At 40.1% G+C, this 18924-nt stretch overlaps 1 protein-coding gene across 17 annotated transcripts in view; it reads right to left on the reverse strand.

The window, feature by feature from the left end:
* Window positions 1-18924, reverse strand: part of LOC101955320 (transmembrane protein 45A) — a 135758-nt gene that overhangs the window by 23108 nt on the left and 93726 nt on the right. For 13 of the 17 annotated variants that reach the window (XM_078044390.1, XM_078044387.1, XM_078044383.1 and 10 more), the window contains one exon: window positions 17828-17973. In XM_078044390.1, the coding sequence (XP_077900516.1) occupies window positions 17828-17869 (42 nt within the window). In that variant the 5' untranslated portion in view covers window positions 17870-17973. Of the gene's footprint in view, window positions 1-17827; window positions 17974-18113; window positions 18347-18924 lie in introns of all 17 variants that reach the window. The other 4 variants (XM_013362755.4, XM_078044385.1, XM_078044382.1 and 1 more) reach the window with 1 other exon arrangement.

Consider the following 18924-nt stretch of genomic DNA (forward strand, 5'->3'; position numbering starts at 1 on the left):
GTTGCTGGCCTAACAAATTACAGCTCACATATTGCAGTTCTGGAAATCAGGAGTCTGAATGGGCCCCAGAGGCAGAATTCAGGATTGAAAAGATCAGCCTCCTCTAATGGATCTCAGGGAGAATTGTCTTTTCTCTGCTTCCAGAGGCCTCCTGCGTTCCTTGATTCCTGGGCCTTCCTACGTCTTTAAGAAAGTGACATAGCATCTTCAAACCTCTCTAATTCCCACTTTTCTGTGGCTACATCTTCTGATTGCAATCCTCTCACCTCTGCCTTATAAAGATCTTGTAATGATTGAGCCTACCTACATAATTCAAGTAGTCTCCTCATACCAAAATCCTTAATCACAAATGCAAATCTTTTTCTTACATAAAGTAACATATTTCTCATTTCCAAAAATTAGGACATGACATCTTTGTGACCTATTATTCAGCTCACCACAACTCCCTTAGGAATGTCACTCAAAGGGAGGAACTTTAACAATCATAATTTTTTAAAAAAATTTAAATAGTCAAAAGATAGGGGAGAACAGAACAGAAATAAAGGGAATTCTTCTTTTTTTTTTTTTAAAGAGAGAGTGAGAGAGGAGAGAAAGAGAGAAATTTTTAATATTTATTTTTCAGTTCTCGGTGGACACAACATCTTTGTTGGTATGTGGTGCTGAAGATCGAACCCGGGTCGCACGCATGCCAGGCGAGCGCGCTACCACTTGAGCCACATCCCCAGCCCATAAAGGGAATTCTTTAAAGGAGATTTGCGCTTAGAATCAGTGTGGCAGGAAGAGGCACAATGTTACCTGGTTCTTAAGACTAATACTCCTTGAGGATCCCTTGAGGAGCTCACTAAAAACTGCAGAAGAGCAGCATTAGGAGCAGAGTTGCAGGACTCCTCTTGATGGAATAAACAGATTAGTATGAAGAAACAAGAAAGGCTGGGGCTGTAAGCAGAAAAGATGTGATTTGCTAGGTGATCTGATAGCTATCAAGGCTTAGGTTTCTGCTAGAGCAGTGATTCTCGGCCTGTCGCCTATGTAAACATCTGGGTAGCCATAAAAAAATTATATGTGGTGTCTGATCTCCACCCTAGACCTATTCAATCAGAATCTCTGGGAAACATTTTCTTTTTTTAATTTTGAAAGTCTTCTAATTCTAACCAACTAGAACTGAAACTATCAGGCCTTTCTCTTATGCTTGGTACTTAAGCTTTGTTAGTTTAGTCGTGTAGCCAACTACACCATTCAGTGATGCAGGGAAGGGAATGGAATGAAGGGTGGATAATCACTGGGTTCTGGGACACTTCACATGCACCAATTGATTTAATCTTCATAATTATTATCTCCAAATGAAATATAATGATAAAGAGCTGTCTTTACAGGGATTACATACAAAGCAACTTGCAATAGTATTGTCACAGAACCAAGATTCAACCCCCAAGTCTATGTTCATAAGGAACAAGGAAGAAAAATGACATTTATTGAACACGCTTCTCTGCAGGAACAATACAGAAATCCTCTGGATTCCATGAGATGATGTTTTCCACATTTTACATCTGACGGTATAAATTTGACTTAAGCTAAATAACTAGCTCAAATCAAAGAGCTTGTAAATGACAAAGCTGGGATTCTAATTCAGAGCTGCCTATCTCTAAACCCTCAACTTTACCACCATTTCTACCCTTCTCCATGCCGCAAAAACAAATAGCAACAACCATAACAAAAACAATGAATAATGAGCAAATGCTGATTCTGCATCATTTTAGTCAGAACTTTCTATGTGTTACCTGAAGGGAAATCAAGTAAAATGATTGTGGCATAAAGACAAAGCAATGGGTTGTTTGGACTCAGGTCACTCAGTGTTATGTTGTGTGAGCCTGCAGTGTCACCTGAGAGAAACACAGATCCTCAAGAGACTCAAAAGCACAATAATGTTGAGGAAATCTACTGTACATGATTTTGTTTTATATATTTTTGTGGGAGGGAGTTGTTCATTAGTTTGGGGAAGGGGGTGGTTGTGCTTTTAGTTTTTATCTTTCCAAAGAGTTGGTTTGTTCATGTGTAGGATTCTCCATTTACCATACTCACAAGGCACTAGGGAGAAATACCAGAGGCAGCTCCTCACATTCTGTGGTCTGACAAGGTGAACTCAGGACAGGAGGCCCCTGAATACAACACTTTTTGAGTACTGTGGGAAGTGTCTCTAGGCACACACCATTAGACACAAAATGCCCTGAGCAGGAGGCCACTCCTCAACAAGACAAATGATGCTGAATGAGGCTGAGAGCCTATAACAGCAGGAACGGGATGAAGCAGCATTTCTCAAACTTAAGTCATGGGCAGACCTTTTAAAAAGGAGAAATAAATTCACACCAGTATATTCACTTAAGTTGCCTTTGTTATAAACTTCTTTAAATACAAAAACACTTATTTGGACAAATTTACAAGTTAAACAAAACTGCAAAACCAACATAAATCAATAAACTAATGTGAATCAAATTAACTAATATAAATCAATTATAACAATCTCACTCCAGTCAGAATGGCAGCTAATATGAAGACAAACAACAATAAGTGTTGGAGAGGATGTGGGGGAAAAGGCACACTCATATACTGCTGGTGAGACTGCAAATTGGTGCAGCCAATATGGAAAGCAGTATGGAGATTCCTTGGAAAACTGGGAATGGAATCATCATTTGACTCAGCCATCCCTCTGCTTGGTCTATACCCAAAGGACTTAAGAACAGCATACTACATGGACACAGCCACATCAATGTTTATAGCAGCACAATTCATAATAGCTAAACTGTGGAGCTAACCTAGATGTCCTTCAGTGGATGAATGGATAAAAAAAATGTGGCATATATACACAATGGAATTTTATTCAGCAATAAAAGAAAATAAAATCATGGCATTTGCAGGTAAATGAATGGCATTGGAGAAGATGGTGCTAAATGAAGTTAACCAATCCCCAAAAAACAAATGCTGAATGTTTTCTCTGATATAAGGAGGCTGACTCGTGGTAGGGTAGGGAGAGGAAGCATGGGAGGACTAGATGAACTCTAGAAAGGGAAGAGGGGTGGGAGGGAAAAGGAGAGGGCAGGGGATTGGCAAAGACAGTGGAATGCATAGGCATCATTATCCAAAGACACGTATGAGGACACGAATTGGTGACAACATACTTTACATACAACCAGAGATATGAAAAATTGTGCTGTATACGTGAAATAAGAATTGTAATACATTCCACTGTCATTTGCTTTTTTAATCAATAAAAAATAAATAATAAATCAATTATAACAAGATTTATAGAATTTGCTAAAATAAATCCCCTTTCATAACATGACTATGACATTAACTTAGTCCATTTTGTGTTTTTAAAACAAACTAGCTAATATTGAGTGAATCATAAGCAACAGAAGTTTATCGGACTCATGGTTCTGAGCTACACAGTCCTAAAACAGGGGTGGATTCTTGTGAGGGCATCATGCTGTGTCATATGTGGCAGAAGGGCAAATAGGCACTCACAAGAGGCCAGGGGGACTTATAACATATGGTGGGTATAACATACCCACCTTCACAGTTCTTAACCCTCTCCCACAATAACAACATTAATCATTCATGAAGGTATAGCCTAATTACCTATTAAAGGTTCAACCTCTCCATGCTGTTACACAGGCAATTAAATTTCAGTGTTTTGGAGCAGACATTCAAACCATAGCAGGCACTGACCTCTATGTCTATTTTCTTTCTGGTCCAGAATATGTATATTATGTGTGCCCCACTTGAGTTTTCTCTATTCAAACTAAAACCCACTGAAAGATTATCAGGCATCTGAAGTTCATCTTCTTTATTAAATAACCTTGAAAATTAAAGCACTGCCTCTTGCCACCATCATGATCCCAATAGGAACGCAAATTCCAGGATTGAGATAATTGGTTGAACTCCAAGAATATAAGAGGTCATCTAGATAATGTAGATGTGCTTATAATGTTGCTTAATCACCATTGAGATGAAAATACAGAGGTGGGTTATTATAAGTTTCCACTTGCAGACATCACTCCTCACAACAGAACATATCAGCAGACTCTCAGAGGTTTGGGAAACTGTGGGGTAAATAATTAGGAAGAACTACTTTGAAAAACTGTACCCAAATGACCAGTGAAGGGAAATTTCTTTTTAAAGAAATATTTAAACTTGGGGCTGAGATTTTGGCTCAGTGGTAAAGCACTTGCCTAGCATGTCTAAGGAACTGGGTTCAATTCTCAATACCACATAAAAATAAATAAATGAAGTAAAAGTATTATGTCTATTTATAACTAAAAATAAATTTTGAAAAAGAAATATGTAAACCAATAAATGCAAGAAGAAATGATAGAATTTATAATTTTACAAAATCATATGAATGAATAAATTCAGGCAATGTTAGTCAAAAACTGTTAACATATCAAAGAGAGACAGTCCAGAAAGATGTGCCTAAAGTATTCTTGCAAAAATAAAATGGAACCTGGGTTCCATCTAACCAACTTATATAATTACCAATTTATAGGAAATACAGAGGCAGAGAAACATGAAAAAAAATAATATCATGGGAATGCAACCAGTAAAATCCCAGTGATGTGAAAATTCTACAAGACATACTGAGTTCTGCAGCAGATAAATTACAATAAATACCAAAAAAAGAGATAAAGGGGTAAACTATAGACCCAAAGAGATGTCTAAGTTACATCTACAGTTGCAATGCCTGTGCTTTATTTGGATCCTAACTCAAAAATTTTAAATTTCATAGGATTTAAAATTTCATAGGAATTTTAATAATATGAACTTTGTTTAAGTTTTCTTAAGAATATCTATTTCATAGTGTTATATACATTACTGAAATATTGTAGAGGAAAAGATGAGATGACATGGATTAACTTCAAAATTGTGATGGTAAATTCAGTGTGTCAACTTGACTAAATCATGATCCAGTTCTTAGGTAAAGACCAGTCTAGGCATTGCTCTGAACGTATTTTTTAGATGTAATTAAATTTAAATCAGTAGATCTTAAGTAAAACAGATCACTCTCCATACTGGTAGGGAGAGTGGTGGTAGCAGGAGGAATCATCCAATCAGCTCAAGACCTTAGAAGAAAAAACTGAGGTCCCCTTGAGGATGATAAACTCTCCCTGTAGACTGCCTTTGTTCAAGCCTGCCACATCAACTTTTCCCTGGGTCCTGCCCTGCAGATTTCAGGCTTTCCAGCCTCCATAAAATAAATTAAAATAAATATCCCTATATAGATATTGATAGGTAATAGATAGATCCATACCTTCCCGCCTTGTGTGTGTGTGTGTATGTAAATAGATATTCTTTAACTCATTACTCCCCCAAAACATTGTAAGTTAAAACTATCAGAAGTCAAAAATGCATGTAACACATTTGTTTTAATCTGTTATCCATTGCTATGACAAACTACATGGAGCTAAGCAAAGTTAAAAAAAAAAAGTTAATTAGCTCACAGTTTTGGAAGCTAAAAGTCCAAGCTGGGGTAGTCCCCCCATTTGATCAGTCTCTGGTGAGTGCCACGTGGCAAATGGCATCATGGTGAGAGTGAATGAAATAGGGAAAGATCACATGGAGAAATAGGAAACCGGAGAGTGAGAGGAGTCAGTATTACTCTTTTATAATAACCCTGTCTCAGGAACTAACTGGAACCTCATGAGAATTATGTTAATCCCTTCCAAGGGACAGCATTCCCAGTGACCTGAGGACCTTGCACCGGGCTCCACTTCATGAAGGTCCCAACTTCACCATAAAGGACCAAGCTTCCAACATGCAGGATCCAAACTACATTCAAACCATGGAATTCTGCTTCTATCTCCCACTGTTCATGTCCTTGTCCCAGTGCACAATAAAATCATTCCATGCCCAATAGTTCCAAAGTTTTAGCTCATTGCAACTTCACCCAAAAGTCCAAGTTCAAAGTCTCAGACTTAAGAAAAATTCCATGCAAGTGTGAGCTTTTAAATATTTTTTAAAAAGTTATCTACTTATAAAATATATTGGTAGCACAGGGATGTGATAAACATTTATATTCCAAAAGAAAGAAATAAGGAAGTAGAAAGGAGTAAACCCCCCCATCCCTTCCCCAAAAAAAGCCAGCAATGCAGACATTAAATCTCAAAGCTCCAAGTCCAACACCCTGAACTTACTGCACTCTGAGCCCCCCCGAGCTTCAGGAAGCCCCCCCACACACACACCTCTGATGATCACAGCTCCTGTGGTGGCTGTCTCAGGCCAAGTGCTGATGTCTGTACCTTTCAGAAACTGGCACTGCACACTGCTGATGGCTCTACTTTCTGAGGTCCCAGCTGCAGCTCCACTCCCATGGTTCCCCTATGCTTTGCCACTTTGGGGCTCTCTCTGTCCGCTCTGCCCCTGCAGCAAACCTCTGCCTGGCCTCAGGCTTTCCTTTGAAATTTCAGTGAAAGTTGCCATGACCCCGTAACTCATTTCACACTCCTGCAACATCTGCACCACACAGATGCCACCAAGATCTGTCACCCATATAAGCCATACCTGGACGCACTTGAAGCATGGCAGCAGACACAGAGTGCTACTCCTCCTGAAATCAGGAAACAGAATCCTAAGGTGACCCTGAGCTGCAAACACATTCAGAATGCCCTAGGATTGGGCTTGCTCCCTGAAAAAATTTGCTATTCTGGGCCTTTGGGCCTGTGATGGGAGGGGTGGGTGACCTTGAAGATCTCTGAGGTGCCCTCAAGGCCTCTTACTGCCTTAACAAGTAGCATCTGCATTCTTCTCTGCAGTAAGAAACCAATACACTGAGAAATTGATGTGATTCTATTTTTGAAAACCCAGCTTCTACCTCAAGTCCTGTCCAAAGGGAGGGGGGGCGTGACCCTTGTCCTTGGAAAAACCCACAAAGCACTCCTAGGCACATAGCCACCCTGCTGAGTTGTTTGTCTGTAAATAACAGGAGAGATCTGAGGAGCCAGGTGTCCCTGACTCAGTTAAGCTAGGTGAGGACCCATAGCAGCCCCCTAGCAACCACCAATCAGCATGAGACAGGGAAAATACCTGGGATGCCAGATGACCCCCCAGTAGTCTCGATGATTGATAATATGTGAGGAAACCATGTAGTTTAGCACATACACCCATCACAGATTAAACCAATCAGTTCAAACGAATCCCCCTCTTGTACTAAGCAATCACCCTTAACCCAATTTGTTCCTGCCAGTGAATGTGCTAACCATGTTAAGAGTTGTTGTTTGATTTTCCCATGGTATGAAATGATTTGCTGTGTGGTGTTGTGACACATAGAGTATCCCAAAAACCTATAAAATCTCACAGAACAAAGGACCGGGGCTCACTCCCTGGGACCGCTACATCGGAAATGGTTGTGAGTCCAGGCTCAAGCTTGTAATAAAGACTCTTGTGTGATTGAATCAGATTCGGCTCCTGGATTTCTATTGGGGTCCCACAAATCTGGCATTACATCACCACACCAGCATTTGCTTTTTCTTTGTTCCTTCCCCAATCAGGCTATGCATTTTCTAAGTCTTTCCAGTTCCTTTCTTTGCAGTCTCATTGCAAATTTCACTAAAGATAGCCAGTAATAATCATGTCACAGCCTGAAAGCATTGCTGTTCAGAAATTTCTTTTACTAGATAAAATAGTCCATCATTTCTAAACTAAGCCTTCCCTAAAGCTCTAAGATGTGCACACTCTATAGACAAGTTCTTTGCTATGATGTAATTAATGCCACTTTTTTTCAAGTTTCCAATAGAATCTTCATTTCCATCTGAGACTACTTTCCTAGGCTCTTCATCCTCTGAGTGCTCCCCAGAATCACCCACAATGATCCACTTTCAGCATTCTAGGCTTTTTCTGGCCTGTTCCTCCAAATTCTTCCAACCTCTGCCTGCAATCCAGTTCCCAAGCTCCTTTTACATATTCAGGTATGTTTGTAGCAACAATCTCATTCCCCACTCCCAGTTTTCTGAATTAGTTTTCTATTGCTATGAGAAGCTACATGAGGCTATTAAAAAAGAGGTTTCTCCACTGTTGTGAAGGCTGAATATTCAAGATAATGCAGCCCCATTTATTTAGGCTCTGATGGGGAGTTTCATAACAGATGGCTTCATGGTAGGAATGCATGCAATAGAGAGAGATCTGATGGGGTGTGGTGGCCCACATCTGTAATCCCAGCAATTCTGGAGGCTGAGGCAGGAGGATGCAAATTTAAAGTCAGACCCAGCAACTCAGGTAGATCCTGTCTCAAAATAAAGAACATAAAAGGCTGGAGATGTAGCTCAGTGGCAAAGCACCCCTGGGTTCAACCCCTAGTACCAAGCAACCAACCAACAAATAATACAAGAATTAACTCTAAACCAGACACCAAGGAGAATGCTTGTAATCCCAGCAACACAGGAGGCTGAGGAAGGAGGATTGCAAGTTGGAGACTGGCCTCAGCAATTTAGCAATAGGAAGAGATCACATGGAGAGACAGGAAGCCCGTGAGAGGAGAGGCTAGTCTTATTCTTATTCACCCTCCCTCAAGAAATAATAGGATCCCTTGAGAACCATATTGATTTCTTTCAAAGGTGCATTCTCAATGAGCTAACATCTTCACACCAGGTTTCTCTTTTAAAACTTCCCACTCACTCCCAAGATTATGGCACTGAGCAAAAGACTTTCGACACATGAAGGCTTGGGAAACAAATCACATCCAAACCATAGTAATACCTAAATCACAGAACTACACCGATTAGCAACATAGTATTCAATAGAGTATCAATTGTTTACCCTTGCGATCTCCTGGCAGCCAGGGAAGTTGGCTCACTGTTGCTGGCCACCATAAAGAGAGATCATACTGCATGTTGCTAACCCGGGGGGTGGGGGGTGGGGGGAGGAGTCAAAATTCAAAGTATGGTTTTTACTGAATGCCTATCACTTTTGGAACCAGAATTAGACAGGCAGATAGACAAGGATCAGATCCAGAGAACGAACGAATTTGAAATGTTCATGCCTTCAGAGCCTTTCCTCTACCCTTATCAAGACATCCTGCCCCTGCTCCAACTTGTTGCTAAGGTAACCTGTCTCAGGGATTGTCCCTCCCTTCAGGGAGTTGTTAATTATGCCCCCTTCCTGTCCAGATCACTCCAACTTGGCCACTCCAGCCCATCTGCTTCTCATCTTTTGGTCATCCCACCTGAGCATCTCCTGGGCCTAGTCATGTAGACAGGAAGGAGAGAGATGAGGGGGAGAGAGCAGGAGAACAAAAGAAGCCTAGGACATAGAAAAAGGCAAAAACACCTTTGCTTCTTGGGATACCAGCTATCGCTCTGTTCTCCCTCCTGGGAGTGGTCTATGTGACCCCTTTTTAATAAACCCTGTTTTATATGCCTTGCCTCAGTGTGCTTCTCTAATGTTCAGACTTCAACTTGTGAGGGAGCAGAACTCAGCACCAATAACTGGCAGTATCACCGTCACACCATCAAAAAACCAAAAAATCATGGCAAACAATCATAAATTGAGGACCATCTGTATACATATTCTCTCTCTCTCTCTCTCTCTCTCTCTCTCCTCTCTCTATCTCTCTCTCTCTCTCTCACACACACACACACACACACACATACACACACACACACACACACACACAATTACTCTTGGTTATGTCTCTCATAAGAATCCTGACTTAAATAAAAATTATCTGGGGAGGAGAAATGAATGGGACAACAGATAAAACAAAATTGGTGGTGAGTTGGTGATTCTGCCTAAAACTGGACAATGGACACACTATAGCGTTCTATTTTTATAATCTGCTTGAAATAGTCCTTTGGAAAAGTGGGAAGGAGAAAACAGAGATGGAAGAACTAATAAACTGAGATTTTGTTTCTGCACAAAATCCCAGTTATTTGTATTTATTTTCATAACGGTGCCGAAACCAGATTGGTTATTTTTGCTTACACCAGTGACATCTGAATTTCACATAAGCAACAAGCAAGTTTTTAGCCTATATGTGTGTCATATATTGCATGTGTTGTTTGACATTCAAATTTCACTAAGTATTCTGTATTTTGTCTGGAAACTCAAGAAAGGATTTTCATGGAGTAATGAACATTGCAATAGCTCAGGGTGGAGACTGCTCAAACAGTACCCAGTGTCTCTTACTCAAGGTCCTGAGTGACTTGATTGTGACTTTTCCATATTTCCAAATCTCTTTTTGAAATCCTGTGCTTTGATGATTCATACCCAGGATATTTCTTAACCAAAGTATTGCTGTGCCTCATTTATGCAATTAGAAATTTAGTGTAAAACGCCATTGTCCCATCAAGTGAGTTGAGGATCCCTGGACCACTGTTTCATAACAATAGGCGTAGTGAATTGGTATGAATGTGTCTTTTTTGCTCAATCAATGCATACTAAAAGGATAGTCAGAATCAAATTTCAGGAGGGGATGGAAGGAATCTGGAGATCAGATGTTAAAATGGATCTATCTCATTTTTTAAAAAATGTTTATTTTTTAGTTTTAGGTGAACAAAATATCTTTATTTTATTTTTATGTGACGCTGAGGATCGAACCCAGTGACTCCCGCATGCCAGGCCAGCGTGCCATCACTTGAGCCACATCCCGAGCCCCTATCTCATATTTGATAAGGCTGGTACCATGATTTCCAATGCCTCTTCTAACATTCAGAGAGGCCTTCCTCAGCACCATGACAAACTTATTAGTTCATCACTGGTTAGAACAAATACAATAGACACCAAACTTTTGATGTGAGGAGTTAGGAGAACTGTCAAGAGAGTGATCAAGAGTGATGGGCACTGTATTTGCCTTGTTCTTTCCAGCAGATTTAAAAAATATAGATTGAGGACTGAGTATGCAAGATATCTTCTGAATTTCTGTTGATGTTTTATTTCTTTTCTAGGCACCAAAACTAGAGGAATTCAGACATGTCAGTTGTCACAAAGTAGTTTTTGGAATTAATTTTTATCAATCTTAATTTATTCTTACCTTACAAAAATATAGTTATTGTTCACTAACTATAGACCAGGGGTTATATTCTTATCTTGCCAAATAAGTGCTACATACTACCTCCTTCAAGAAGATACACGGAAAAGAAGATGAAGGCCCTTGTTCAGTTGTTTCTGATATAGATGATGCTTCCCAAGTGGAGTGTAGTTTTAAAGTATGTTTATGTACCTTAAGTATTTATTTTAAGATACTGACTTGAATAGATAATATACTATTCTATGTATTATCCTAAAGAAGTTGAGAACAGTTATTCTGACCACATTAACACACTTCCTGAATATAACTAAAGATATAAGTCAACCTTGAATTAAAGCTTTCCTTCCTCTAATGCTTCACAGTTTGAAAAAGACTCTGCACAATTACTTATGGGCTCAAGTAATTATGTAATTAATTAATTAAGTAAGTAAGTAATTTGTTGTGACACCTCTGTTGCCATCTAAAGCTAATGGATTTTTTTTAATTCTAGATTTTTTTTGGCAAATTATGTTTTTATATTTTTCCTGTTTAAAATAACAGAGTTCTTCATACCTCACTTGCCTTAAGTCTACCTGCAGTACTGTACTATCTAAAAGAATATTCCTTAGGAGAAGAGCAACAAAATAATCATAATAAGTCAGGAAAGACTGACTAATAATAGCATCTGAAATTGGTGTGAGCCTTTTAACATTTTCAAGTCTGTGCACATTTAATCCTATGATGGACTGTACAATGGAAAAGAAGCTGAGGTGTGACCAGACTCCCAGTCTCTTATATCTCCAGTTTCAAGCGTTTTACTGTTCCTCATTGATAGAAGTAAAGCAAAAGTGATATTTAATTAAGAGGGACCAAAGGCAAGTGAAAAACCAACTACAGGACTTTGCAAAGGACAGGCGAACCAACTAGAGATTGTTGTGTACATGAAATAACATGAAATAACAGAAGCTCTTCAACTAACTCCCTTAGACCTGTTTGGACATCCTGAGGGATTCTACACCAAACCTCAGGGATTCTACACAGGATGGTCTCTGGAAGTTCCAGCCTGATCCAAGACAATACCATTCAGTGTCCCTATCCAGTGTTTGCGGCTACCATCACAAAAACTACACAACAGCCCATTTCCTATTATAAGAAGATTGCTAACTGGTGGTAGAGATGCAAAAAGAAAGTAGGGTCAAAGTACCAGAGGCAGGGGTGCTAGGGTTGTGGCTCAGTGGTAGAGTGCTCCCCTAGCATGCACGAGGCACTGGGTTCGATCCTCAACACCACATAAATATAAAATAAAGATATTGTGTCCACCTAAAACTTAAAAATAAATATTAAAAAAATTCCCCAGAGGCAACTTTTTTAAATTGATTTTTTAAAAATAAATAATAAATAAATGACAGCAGAATGCGTTACAATTCTCATTATACATATATACCACAATTTTTCATATCTCTGTTTGCATTTAAAGTATGTTGACACCCAATTCGTGTTCATTCATGTACTTTAGATAATGATGTCTATCACATTCCACCATCTTTACTAATTCCCTGTCCCCTCCCTTTCCCTCCCACTTCACTTCCCTATCTAGACTTCATCTATTCCCCAGAGGCAACTCTTATTCATTGCTTGCCATTGATTTAAACAAGGGATATGGATTAAGAATTCACTATGGACTTGGCACTTATGAAATATTTACATACAGTGTCTCATCACTTTAAGGGTACAAATTATGATTAGCCTTCTGATATTAACAGATAGGAAAATTAAGAATCAGAAAAGATAAATAACTTACTGAAAAAGTTCCCACAGCTAATTTAATGGCAGAGCTGGGATTCAAATTTGATCTCTCAACACCAGAAACAGCTCTTGCCAATGTGATCTTGCCCTTCCCTGGGAGACAGCGCCCCTCGGTGTTGACAGGAGGTTGGGGGGCGGGGGATCGCAGCATGCCTGGCCCAAGAGGCAATGCAGAGCAGGAGCAGAAATATAGCAAGATGGTTACTGGTAAAGCTTGAAAGGCTCATCAATCTCAGCTAAAGAGGTTGACTGCCGGCCATGCTTCTATGAAAACTGTAGAAAGAAAATGTAAAGGATGAAAAGTGACATAGATCCAACATCTCCCAAAAAACTGATCTTCTGCCAGCACTGCACTAGTTAAATCTCAGGAGAACAAGGAAGTCACATGATCTAAATGGTGTTCAATTACCATTAACTTGGCAGCCAGGCACAGATTTATGACAGGGAGAAAGAGGCTGCAGGCAAGGAAACCAGTTAGAAGACAATCACAGACGCTCATTACCTAGATGATGAGCCTGAGTCAGAGCAGGCGGTGAGAACAGGGAATAGAGGGACAACAGTGCATCTTACTGGAAGGAAAAACAGACACGCCCTAGGGACCTGCTTGGTCAAGACTATGGTTGATGATGACTCTGAGATGGAAAAAAGACAGGGCAAAAGGCACTCCAGGGCCAAGTACCAGCCACATCCCTGCACCCTCAGGTGCCTGTCTTCTCACCAGAGCACAAGCCCTGAGCAGTCAGGGGCGCTCCTTGGCTCTGTCACTCCACAGGTTTTTACTGCTGCTGACCACAGGCCTGATGTGAGATGGACTCAATGAGTATTCCCAGCAGGCTCTTTCCTCTGCCTGAAATGTCCTGTCCCCACTGTCACCTAGAAATTCTACATAGAAAGAGCCCTGTCAAGGCTCAGCACCAATGTCTCTTCCTCAGAGAGAACTTCCTTGACCGACCAGATGGCCTAAATTACATATTCCTGTTTTCTCTCCATAGAAACTTATCTTCACAGTATGTATTTTAATGTGTAATTTTCTAATTACAATTTGTATTTTTTATTTATTTTTAAATTTTCTTATGTTTTTGTTTTTCTACCTACCCTCACTAGACTGACTACAAGCTCCAAAAGTCTGTTTTCCTTTTCATCAGTGAATTCCCGGCAACCAGCACTGTGCTGCCCAACAGAAATAAAATGTAAATTACATAAGTCATCTTAAATTTTCAGTAGTCACTTTTGTAAAACTGAGAAGAAATTGGTGAAATATGGCTTAATAATATATTCTATTTTACCAAATATATACAAATGCTATCATTGAAACGTAAACAATAGAAAAAGATATTTAAACATGTGATCAATTGAAAAATTATTAATAAGAAGGCTTCTGATTTTTTTGTTTGTTTGTATCAAGTCAAAATTTGCAAAATACTGGAAAAATAAGAACACAGGCTAGGAATTTAAAAGCAAGGCTTAGTCCTTCATAAGAATGTCACTGCAGGAAAGAGAGCTCACTTGAAGACCACCTCAGAAACTCATCAAAAGTTGGTATGTTGGGCTGGGGTTGTGGCTCAGAGGTAGAGCGCTCGTCTAGCATGCATGAGGCACTGGGTTCAATCCTCAGCACCACATAAAGTAAAATAAAGACATTGTCAAAAAAAAAAAAAAAAAAAGTAGGTGTGCACCGGGCATGGTGGCTCAAACCTGTAATCCCAAGAGTTTAAAGCCAGTCTCGGCAAAAATAAGGTACTAAACAACTCAGTGAGAACCTGTCTCTAAATAAAATACAAAATAGGGCTGGGGAATGTGGCTCAGTTGTTGAGTGCCCCTGAGTTCAATCCCTGGTGAACCTCCCCCCAAGAAAAAATTGCTGGTGTTCTACTGGGAAAACCTCCACAGGCTCCAAAGTCTCTGGCTTCCTGATCTCAGAAAGCAAGCCCTGGGAACAGTGGTTTGGGGACAAGGAATAGTGTTAACTACACAACTTCTGTGTGTGTTTCATGTAGATAGCACAACTCAGTTGAGACTTGCACACTTCAAGTGTTCCATAACCACATGTGGCTGGTGTCCAACATACAGGACAATGTAGATCTTGTGGGATGCCTGACATATATTACTTAGTTAATAAAGAGTTGGATAAAAAAGGGAGATGGGAAGAGAAGAAAGAATGAGAAAAGAAAGACAACAGAAAGGAAGCAAAACTTACATTTGTTGACTAGATACTATGTTAGATTGTTTCATATCAATAAATTATGTTAAAAAATATTGAAAGAACTGGGGAAGTAGCTAAGTGGTAAAGCACACCTGGACTCAATCTCTAGTACAAAAATAAATAAATAAATTCATTTAATGCTCACATCAACTCTTATGAAGTAGGTATTAGAACCACCTCAATCAATAGACACCCATTTGGAGATGTTATTGAACTTGCCTTAGATCATATTGTCTTTTGAACTAAAGAAAGAGGATTCAGAACATAATCTCCTCCTCCTTTCTCTTGCACTCCATTGCAAGTCTAGCCAAAACAACTGCAAATCTAGGCCTCTGTCTCCTCCAGATGACCCATTCCAGGGTTCCTTTAAGATACTGTTTTGAATGCCACAGATGCACTCCTTCAAAAAGTACAGTCTGATCACTGCAGGATAATGGGGGCAGGGGGATCTCTCCCCCCTTCTGGAGGGATCCTACTCTCATTTTCTGCTAACCCCTTGCAAAGACCAAATTAAATAGTGGCACTGGACATTACCCAAATATGCCAAGCTTAGCAGAATCATGGTCACACCAAAAGACAACCTCCTAGCAGGGTCTGTGCCTCTAAGGCCATAAACACAGATGTGCTGGGAGCATCTCCCTCAGGACAAGGGTTTGGTCACATTTCTATCATCAGACAGAAAGTCAAGTAGTCACCCTGGACCTGAGAGAAACTGAGGATAAACACATCTGTGAGAGCACCCCATATTGATTACTTGTTAGGCCATTCCAAGAAAATTTAAATTTGCTAACAAAGACAAATAGAGTTAGCAACATAAAATAAGGTAAATGAGAAGAATGGGAAACAAAGGCACATGAGTATTCTGGAGTAGGGACAGAAAAAAATCGGCAGAAAGTTAATGATCTCTGCCTTTACCTTGCCCCACCTCATTCTTTATTGGTCATACATGATCCTATCTCTCTTGGAAAAGCCACCAAAGTCCACCTTCATCCCATTGCTAGTTTCAGTGGCCAATTCTGCTCTCATCTTACTTGAGCCACTGGCAGAATTCCACAGTGCTCCCCACGCCTCCTCTCTGAAATATATTCTTCCCTTGTTTTTTTCCTATTCATGGCACTCTCCTTTGTTTCCGGTATATCCTAAACTCCAGGCTCTTATAATTGGGAGTCCTGGGGACCTGTTTTTAAAACTCTTTTCTATCTACCCTCAGCTCTGGGGGATCTTATCCTGTTCACAGCTTGGAATGCTGTGCCACGTGCCTGTGTTTCCCAAATATTTATCTTTAGTTTCAGCTACTCCCCAAATTATAGAGTTCTGCAATTAACTGTACATTTAGCTTGTCCATTCAGATGTCTACTACACTCTTCAGACTACAGACTGTCCAAAACAAAGCTCCCAACATCTCCAACTAGATACGCTCTACCATAGTCCTCCCCAACTGTGACAACTCCATCTTCCCTGTTACACCAAAAATTTGAATCATCCTTGACTCACACATCCAACCCATTAGAAAACTCCATTGGCACACCTCCAAACAATGTCACAAATATGCCACTTTACCACTTCTCCTGCTACCACTCTGAGCCAGACCTGAACTATTGTGACCATCCCCCAAGGGGACTCTGCCTCTGCCCTTGCCCCTTTCAGACTTTCTCAACACGGGAGCCAGGTTGTCCTGTTGAGGTGAGTTGGGCCCAAGTCCTCACAGGGCCCACATGGTCTGCAGGAGTTAGCCCCATCACTTCTCCCACCTCCCCTCTCAGATTCTCCTCTCTATTGGCTATCCTGGCCTTCCTGCTTCTTCTTCAACACACCAGCCTCACTCCCATCTGAGGGCCTCGGTACTTGCTGCTGCTTCTGCTTGAACACAGCCTTTCCTCTAAGGATATGTCTAATGATACTTTGTCAATGACGTCTTCTCACACCATCTTATTTTAAACTCCCTCAATGCCCCATTCCCTTTTCCTGCTTTATCTTCCCAATAGTACACCCCCTTTAATACCCGACATAACTCACTGACTGCTGTGTTCATTGCATCCTCCCACCCATGGCTAGTATGAATGTTCTATGATTTGTTTCTGTTTTTCCTTATCATTTAATTCCTAGCTTTTAGAACTACGTCTGGCATATAGTAAGTTTCCAGTACAAAAATATTGGATAAATAAATGAATGGATAGATGAGTAGATAGACAGATAGATGGGTGGTTGGATAAAATTCAGAATAAAGAGCAGGCCTTATGAATAAACTGCCAGATTCTTAATGGCCCCAGAAGAGGAAAATGTCACAGAAATCAATTGAAATAGATTCATCATTAAAGAAACATATTTGGAACATCTACTTTGCCTTTCCAACCACAATGCTGGGTTCCAGCATAAAATGAAGTGAAATGTGCAAAGAACAATTAGAATTGGGCTAGTCTTAAATGTGCCTCAACCAGTCACAACACCCAGTAAGCAGACTCGGGAGACACTGGTGGCGTGCATGAGTCAAGACTTGTAAGCCATGGCTCCAACACTGGGGAAGCAGGGTGGAAGAAGAGTTGACAACTTAAAGGAATAAACTTTTATAGTGTTCAGCCATGAGCCAATCACTGCACCAGACTCCTTGCTAACATTACCTCATAAAAAAAAAATTCTTACCACCCTGGCAAGCTGATATTACATCCATTTTACAAGAAAAGATACTGGAGATCAGAGAGATTAAGTTACTTGCACAATGTTACAAATATATAGGAGAGTTCAGATTCAAATTAGTTTTATGTGAATGGAAAGTTTTTTCTCTTTCTGTATTATTATACTGAAAGTTACTCCCCAAATGGCAAACTAACCTGTAAGTGTTTCCGTCCAATTTTACCTTCTGAGCCATTCATCCTGGTTGGTGTCAGTAGATCAAGCACTTTAGGATTGAGGTAGCAGGGATAACACAGAAGCAGCTAATGTTAGCCTTTGTTTCTTAGTTAATGCCGAAAATATTCTGTAATAAAAAAACAATAGTTTGAAAGTTGACAGCCTATGTTCAGTTTTACAAACACACAGGCACACACACATGCACAAATGTCTGTGTGTGTGCCAAAAGCAACTAGTAAGGAAACATAGTACTGCACTAAAACTTACCACACATTTATCTTTTTGCCCAAGTCCTCCACAGATCAAGAGTAGATGTGCAGCTCAGAGGCTCCCAATCCTGGCAAGTGCTGCTTAATGCTCAACAAAAGCCTATTTCACCAGCATCAGCATTGCCGCAGCCCAGGGAAAACCCTTTTCTTCCTCCAACTCACATGTTTTTCTTTGGGTGTTGTATTCAGTGCCAGTGGCCTGCACCTCCACCCAACCTACAGAAACCTGGCCTGTAGAACACTGCAATTAATATTTCAAGACACACAAGTCTATCAACCCACCAGTCAAGCTTCCAGCTCACTAGAAGACACTAAGAATTCTTTATGAGCAGGGTTTCTCACATAACTGTAGTAATTACACTCATTTATATCCACTCTCACCATGACTGTCTCCTAATTAATCATTTTTATAAAATTGTTCAATTATTCACCTTAAGTGTCCAGGGTGCAAACAGGAAGTAGAAGGCTCCCACATGGAATGGCGACCCCGCCCTCATGACTTTGCTTCTCTTACCTGCAACAATCTACCAAGCCAACCAGCTCACATTCATTTCAACACACAGGAGAGCACATAATACCCTGGACTGCAACCATTACCTGAGCTGCACGTATGAAGATCGAGAAATCTCAGGAATGAATATTCATAGAATTACTATTCCTTTCAGTGTTTGGATCTACCAGCCAATAAATTTCTTAACTAAGAAATGAGACCAATTAAGGTGAGTGTAGACTGCACCTATGAAACGTGAGGTTGTAACGTGTCTGTCACCTTACCAAAAAAAAAAAAAAAAAAAAAGTTAACCCAAAAT

This window comes from Ictidomys tridecemlineatus, chromosome 3 (genome assembly GCF_052094955.1).
Source record: "Ictidomys tridecemlineatus isolate mIctTri1 chromosome 3, mIctTri1.hap1, whole genome shotgun sequence".
NCBI lineage: Eukaryota > Metazoa > Chordata > Mammalia > Rodentia > Sciuridae > Ictidomys > Ictidomys tridecemlineatus.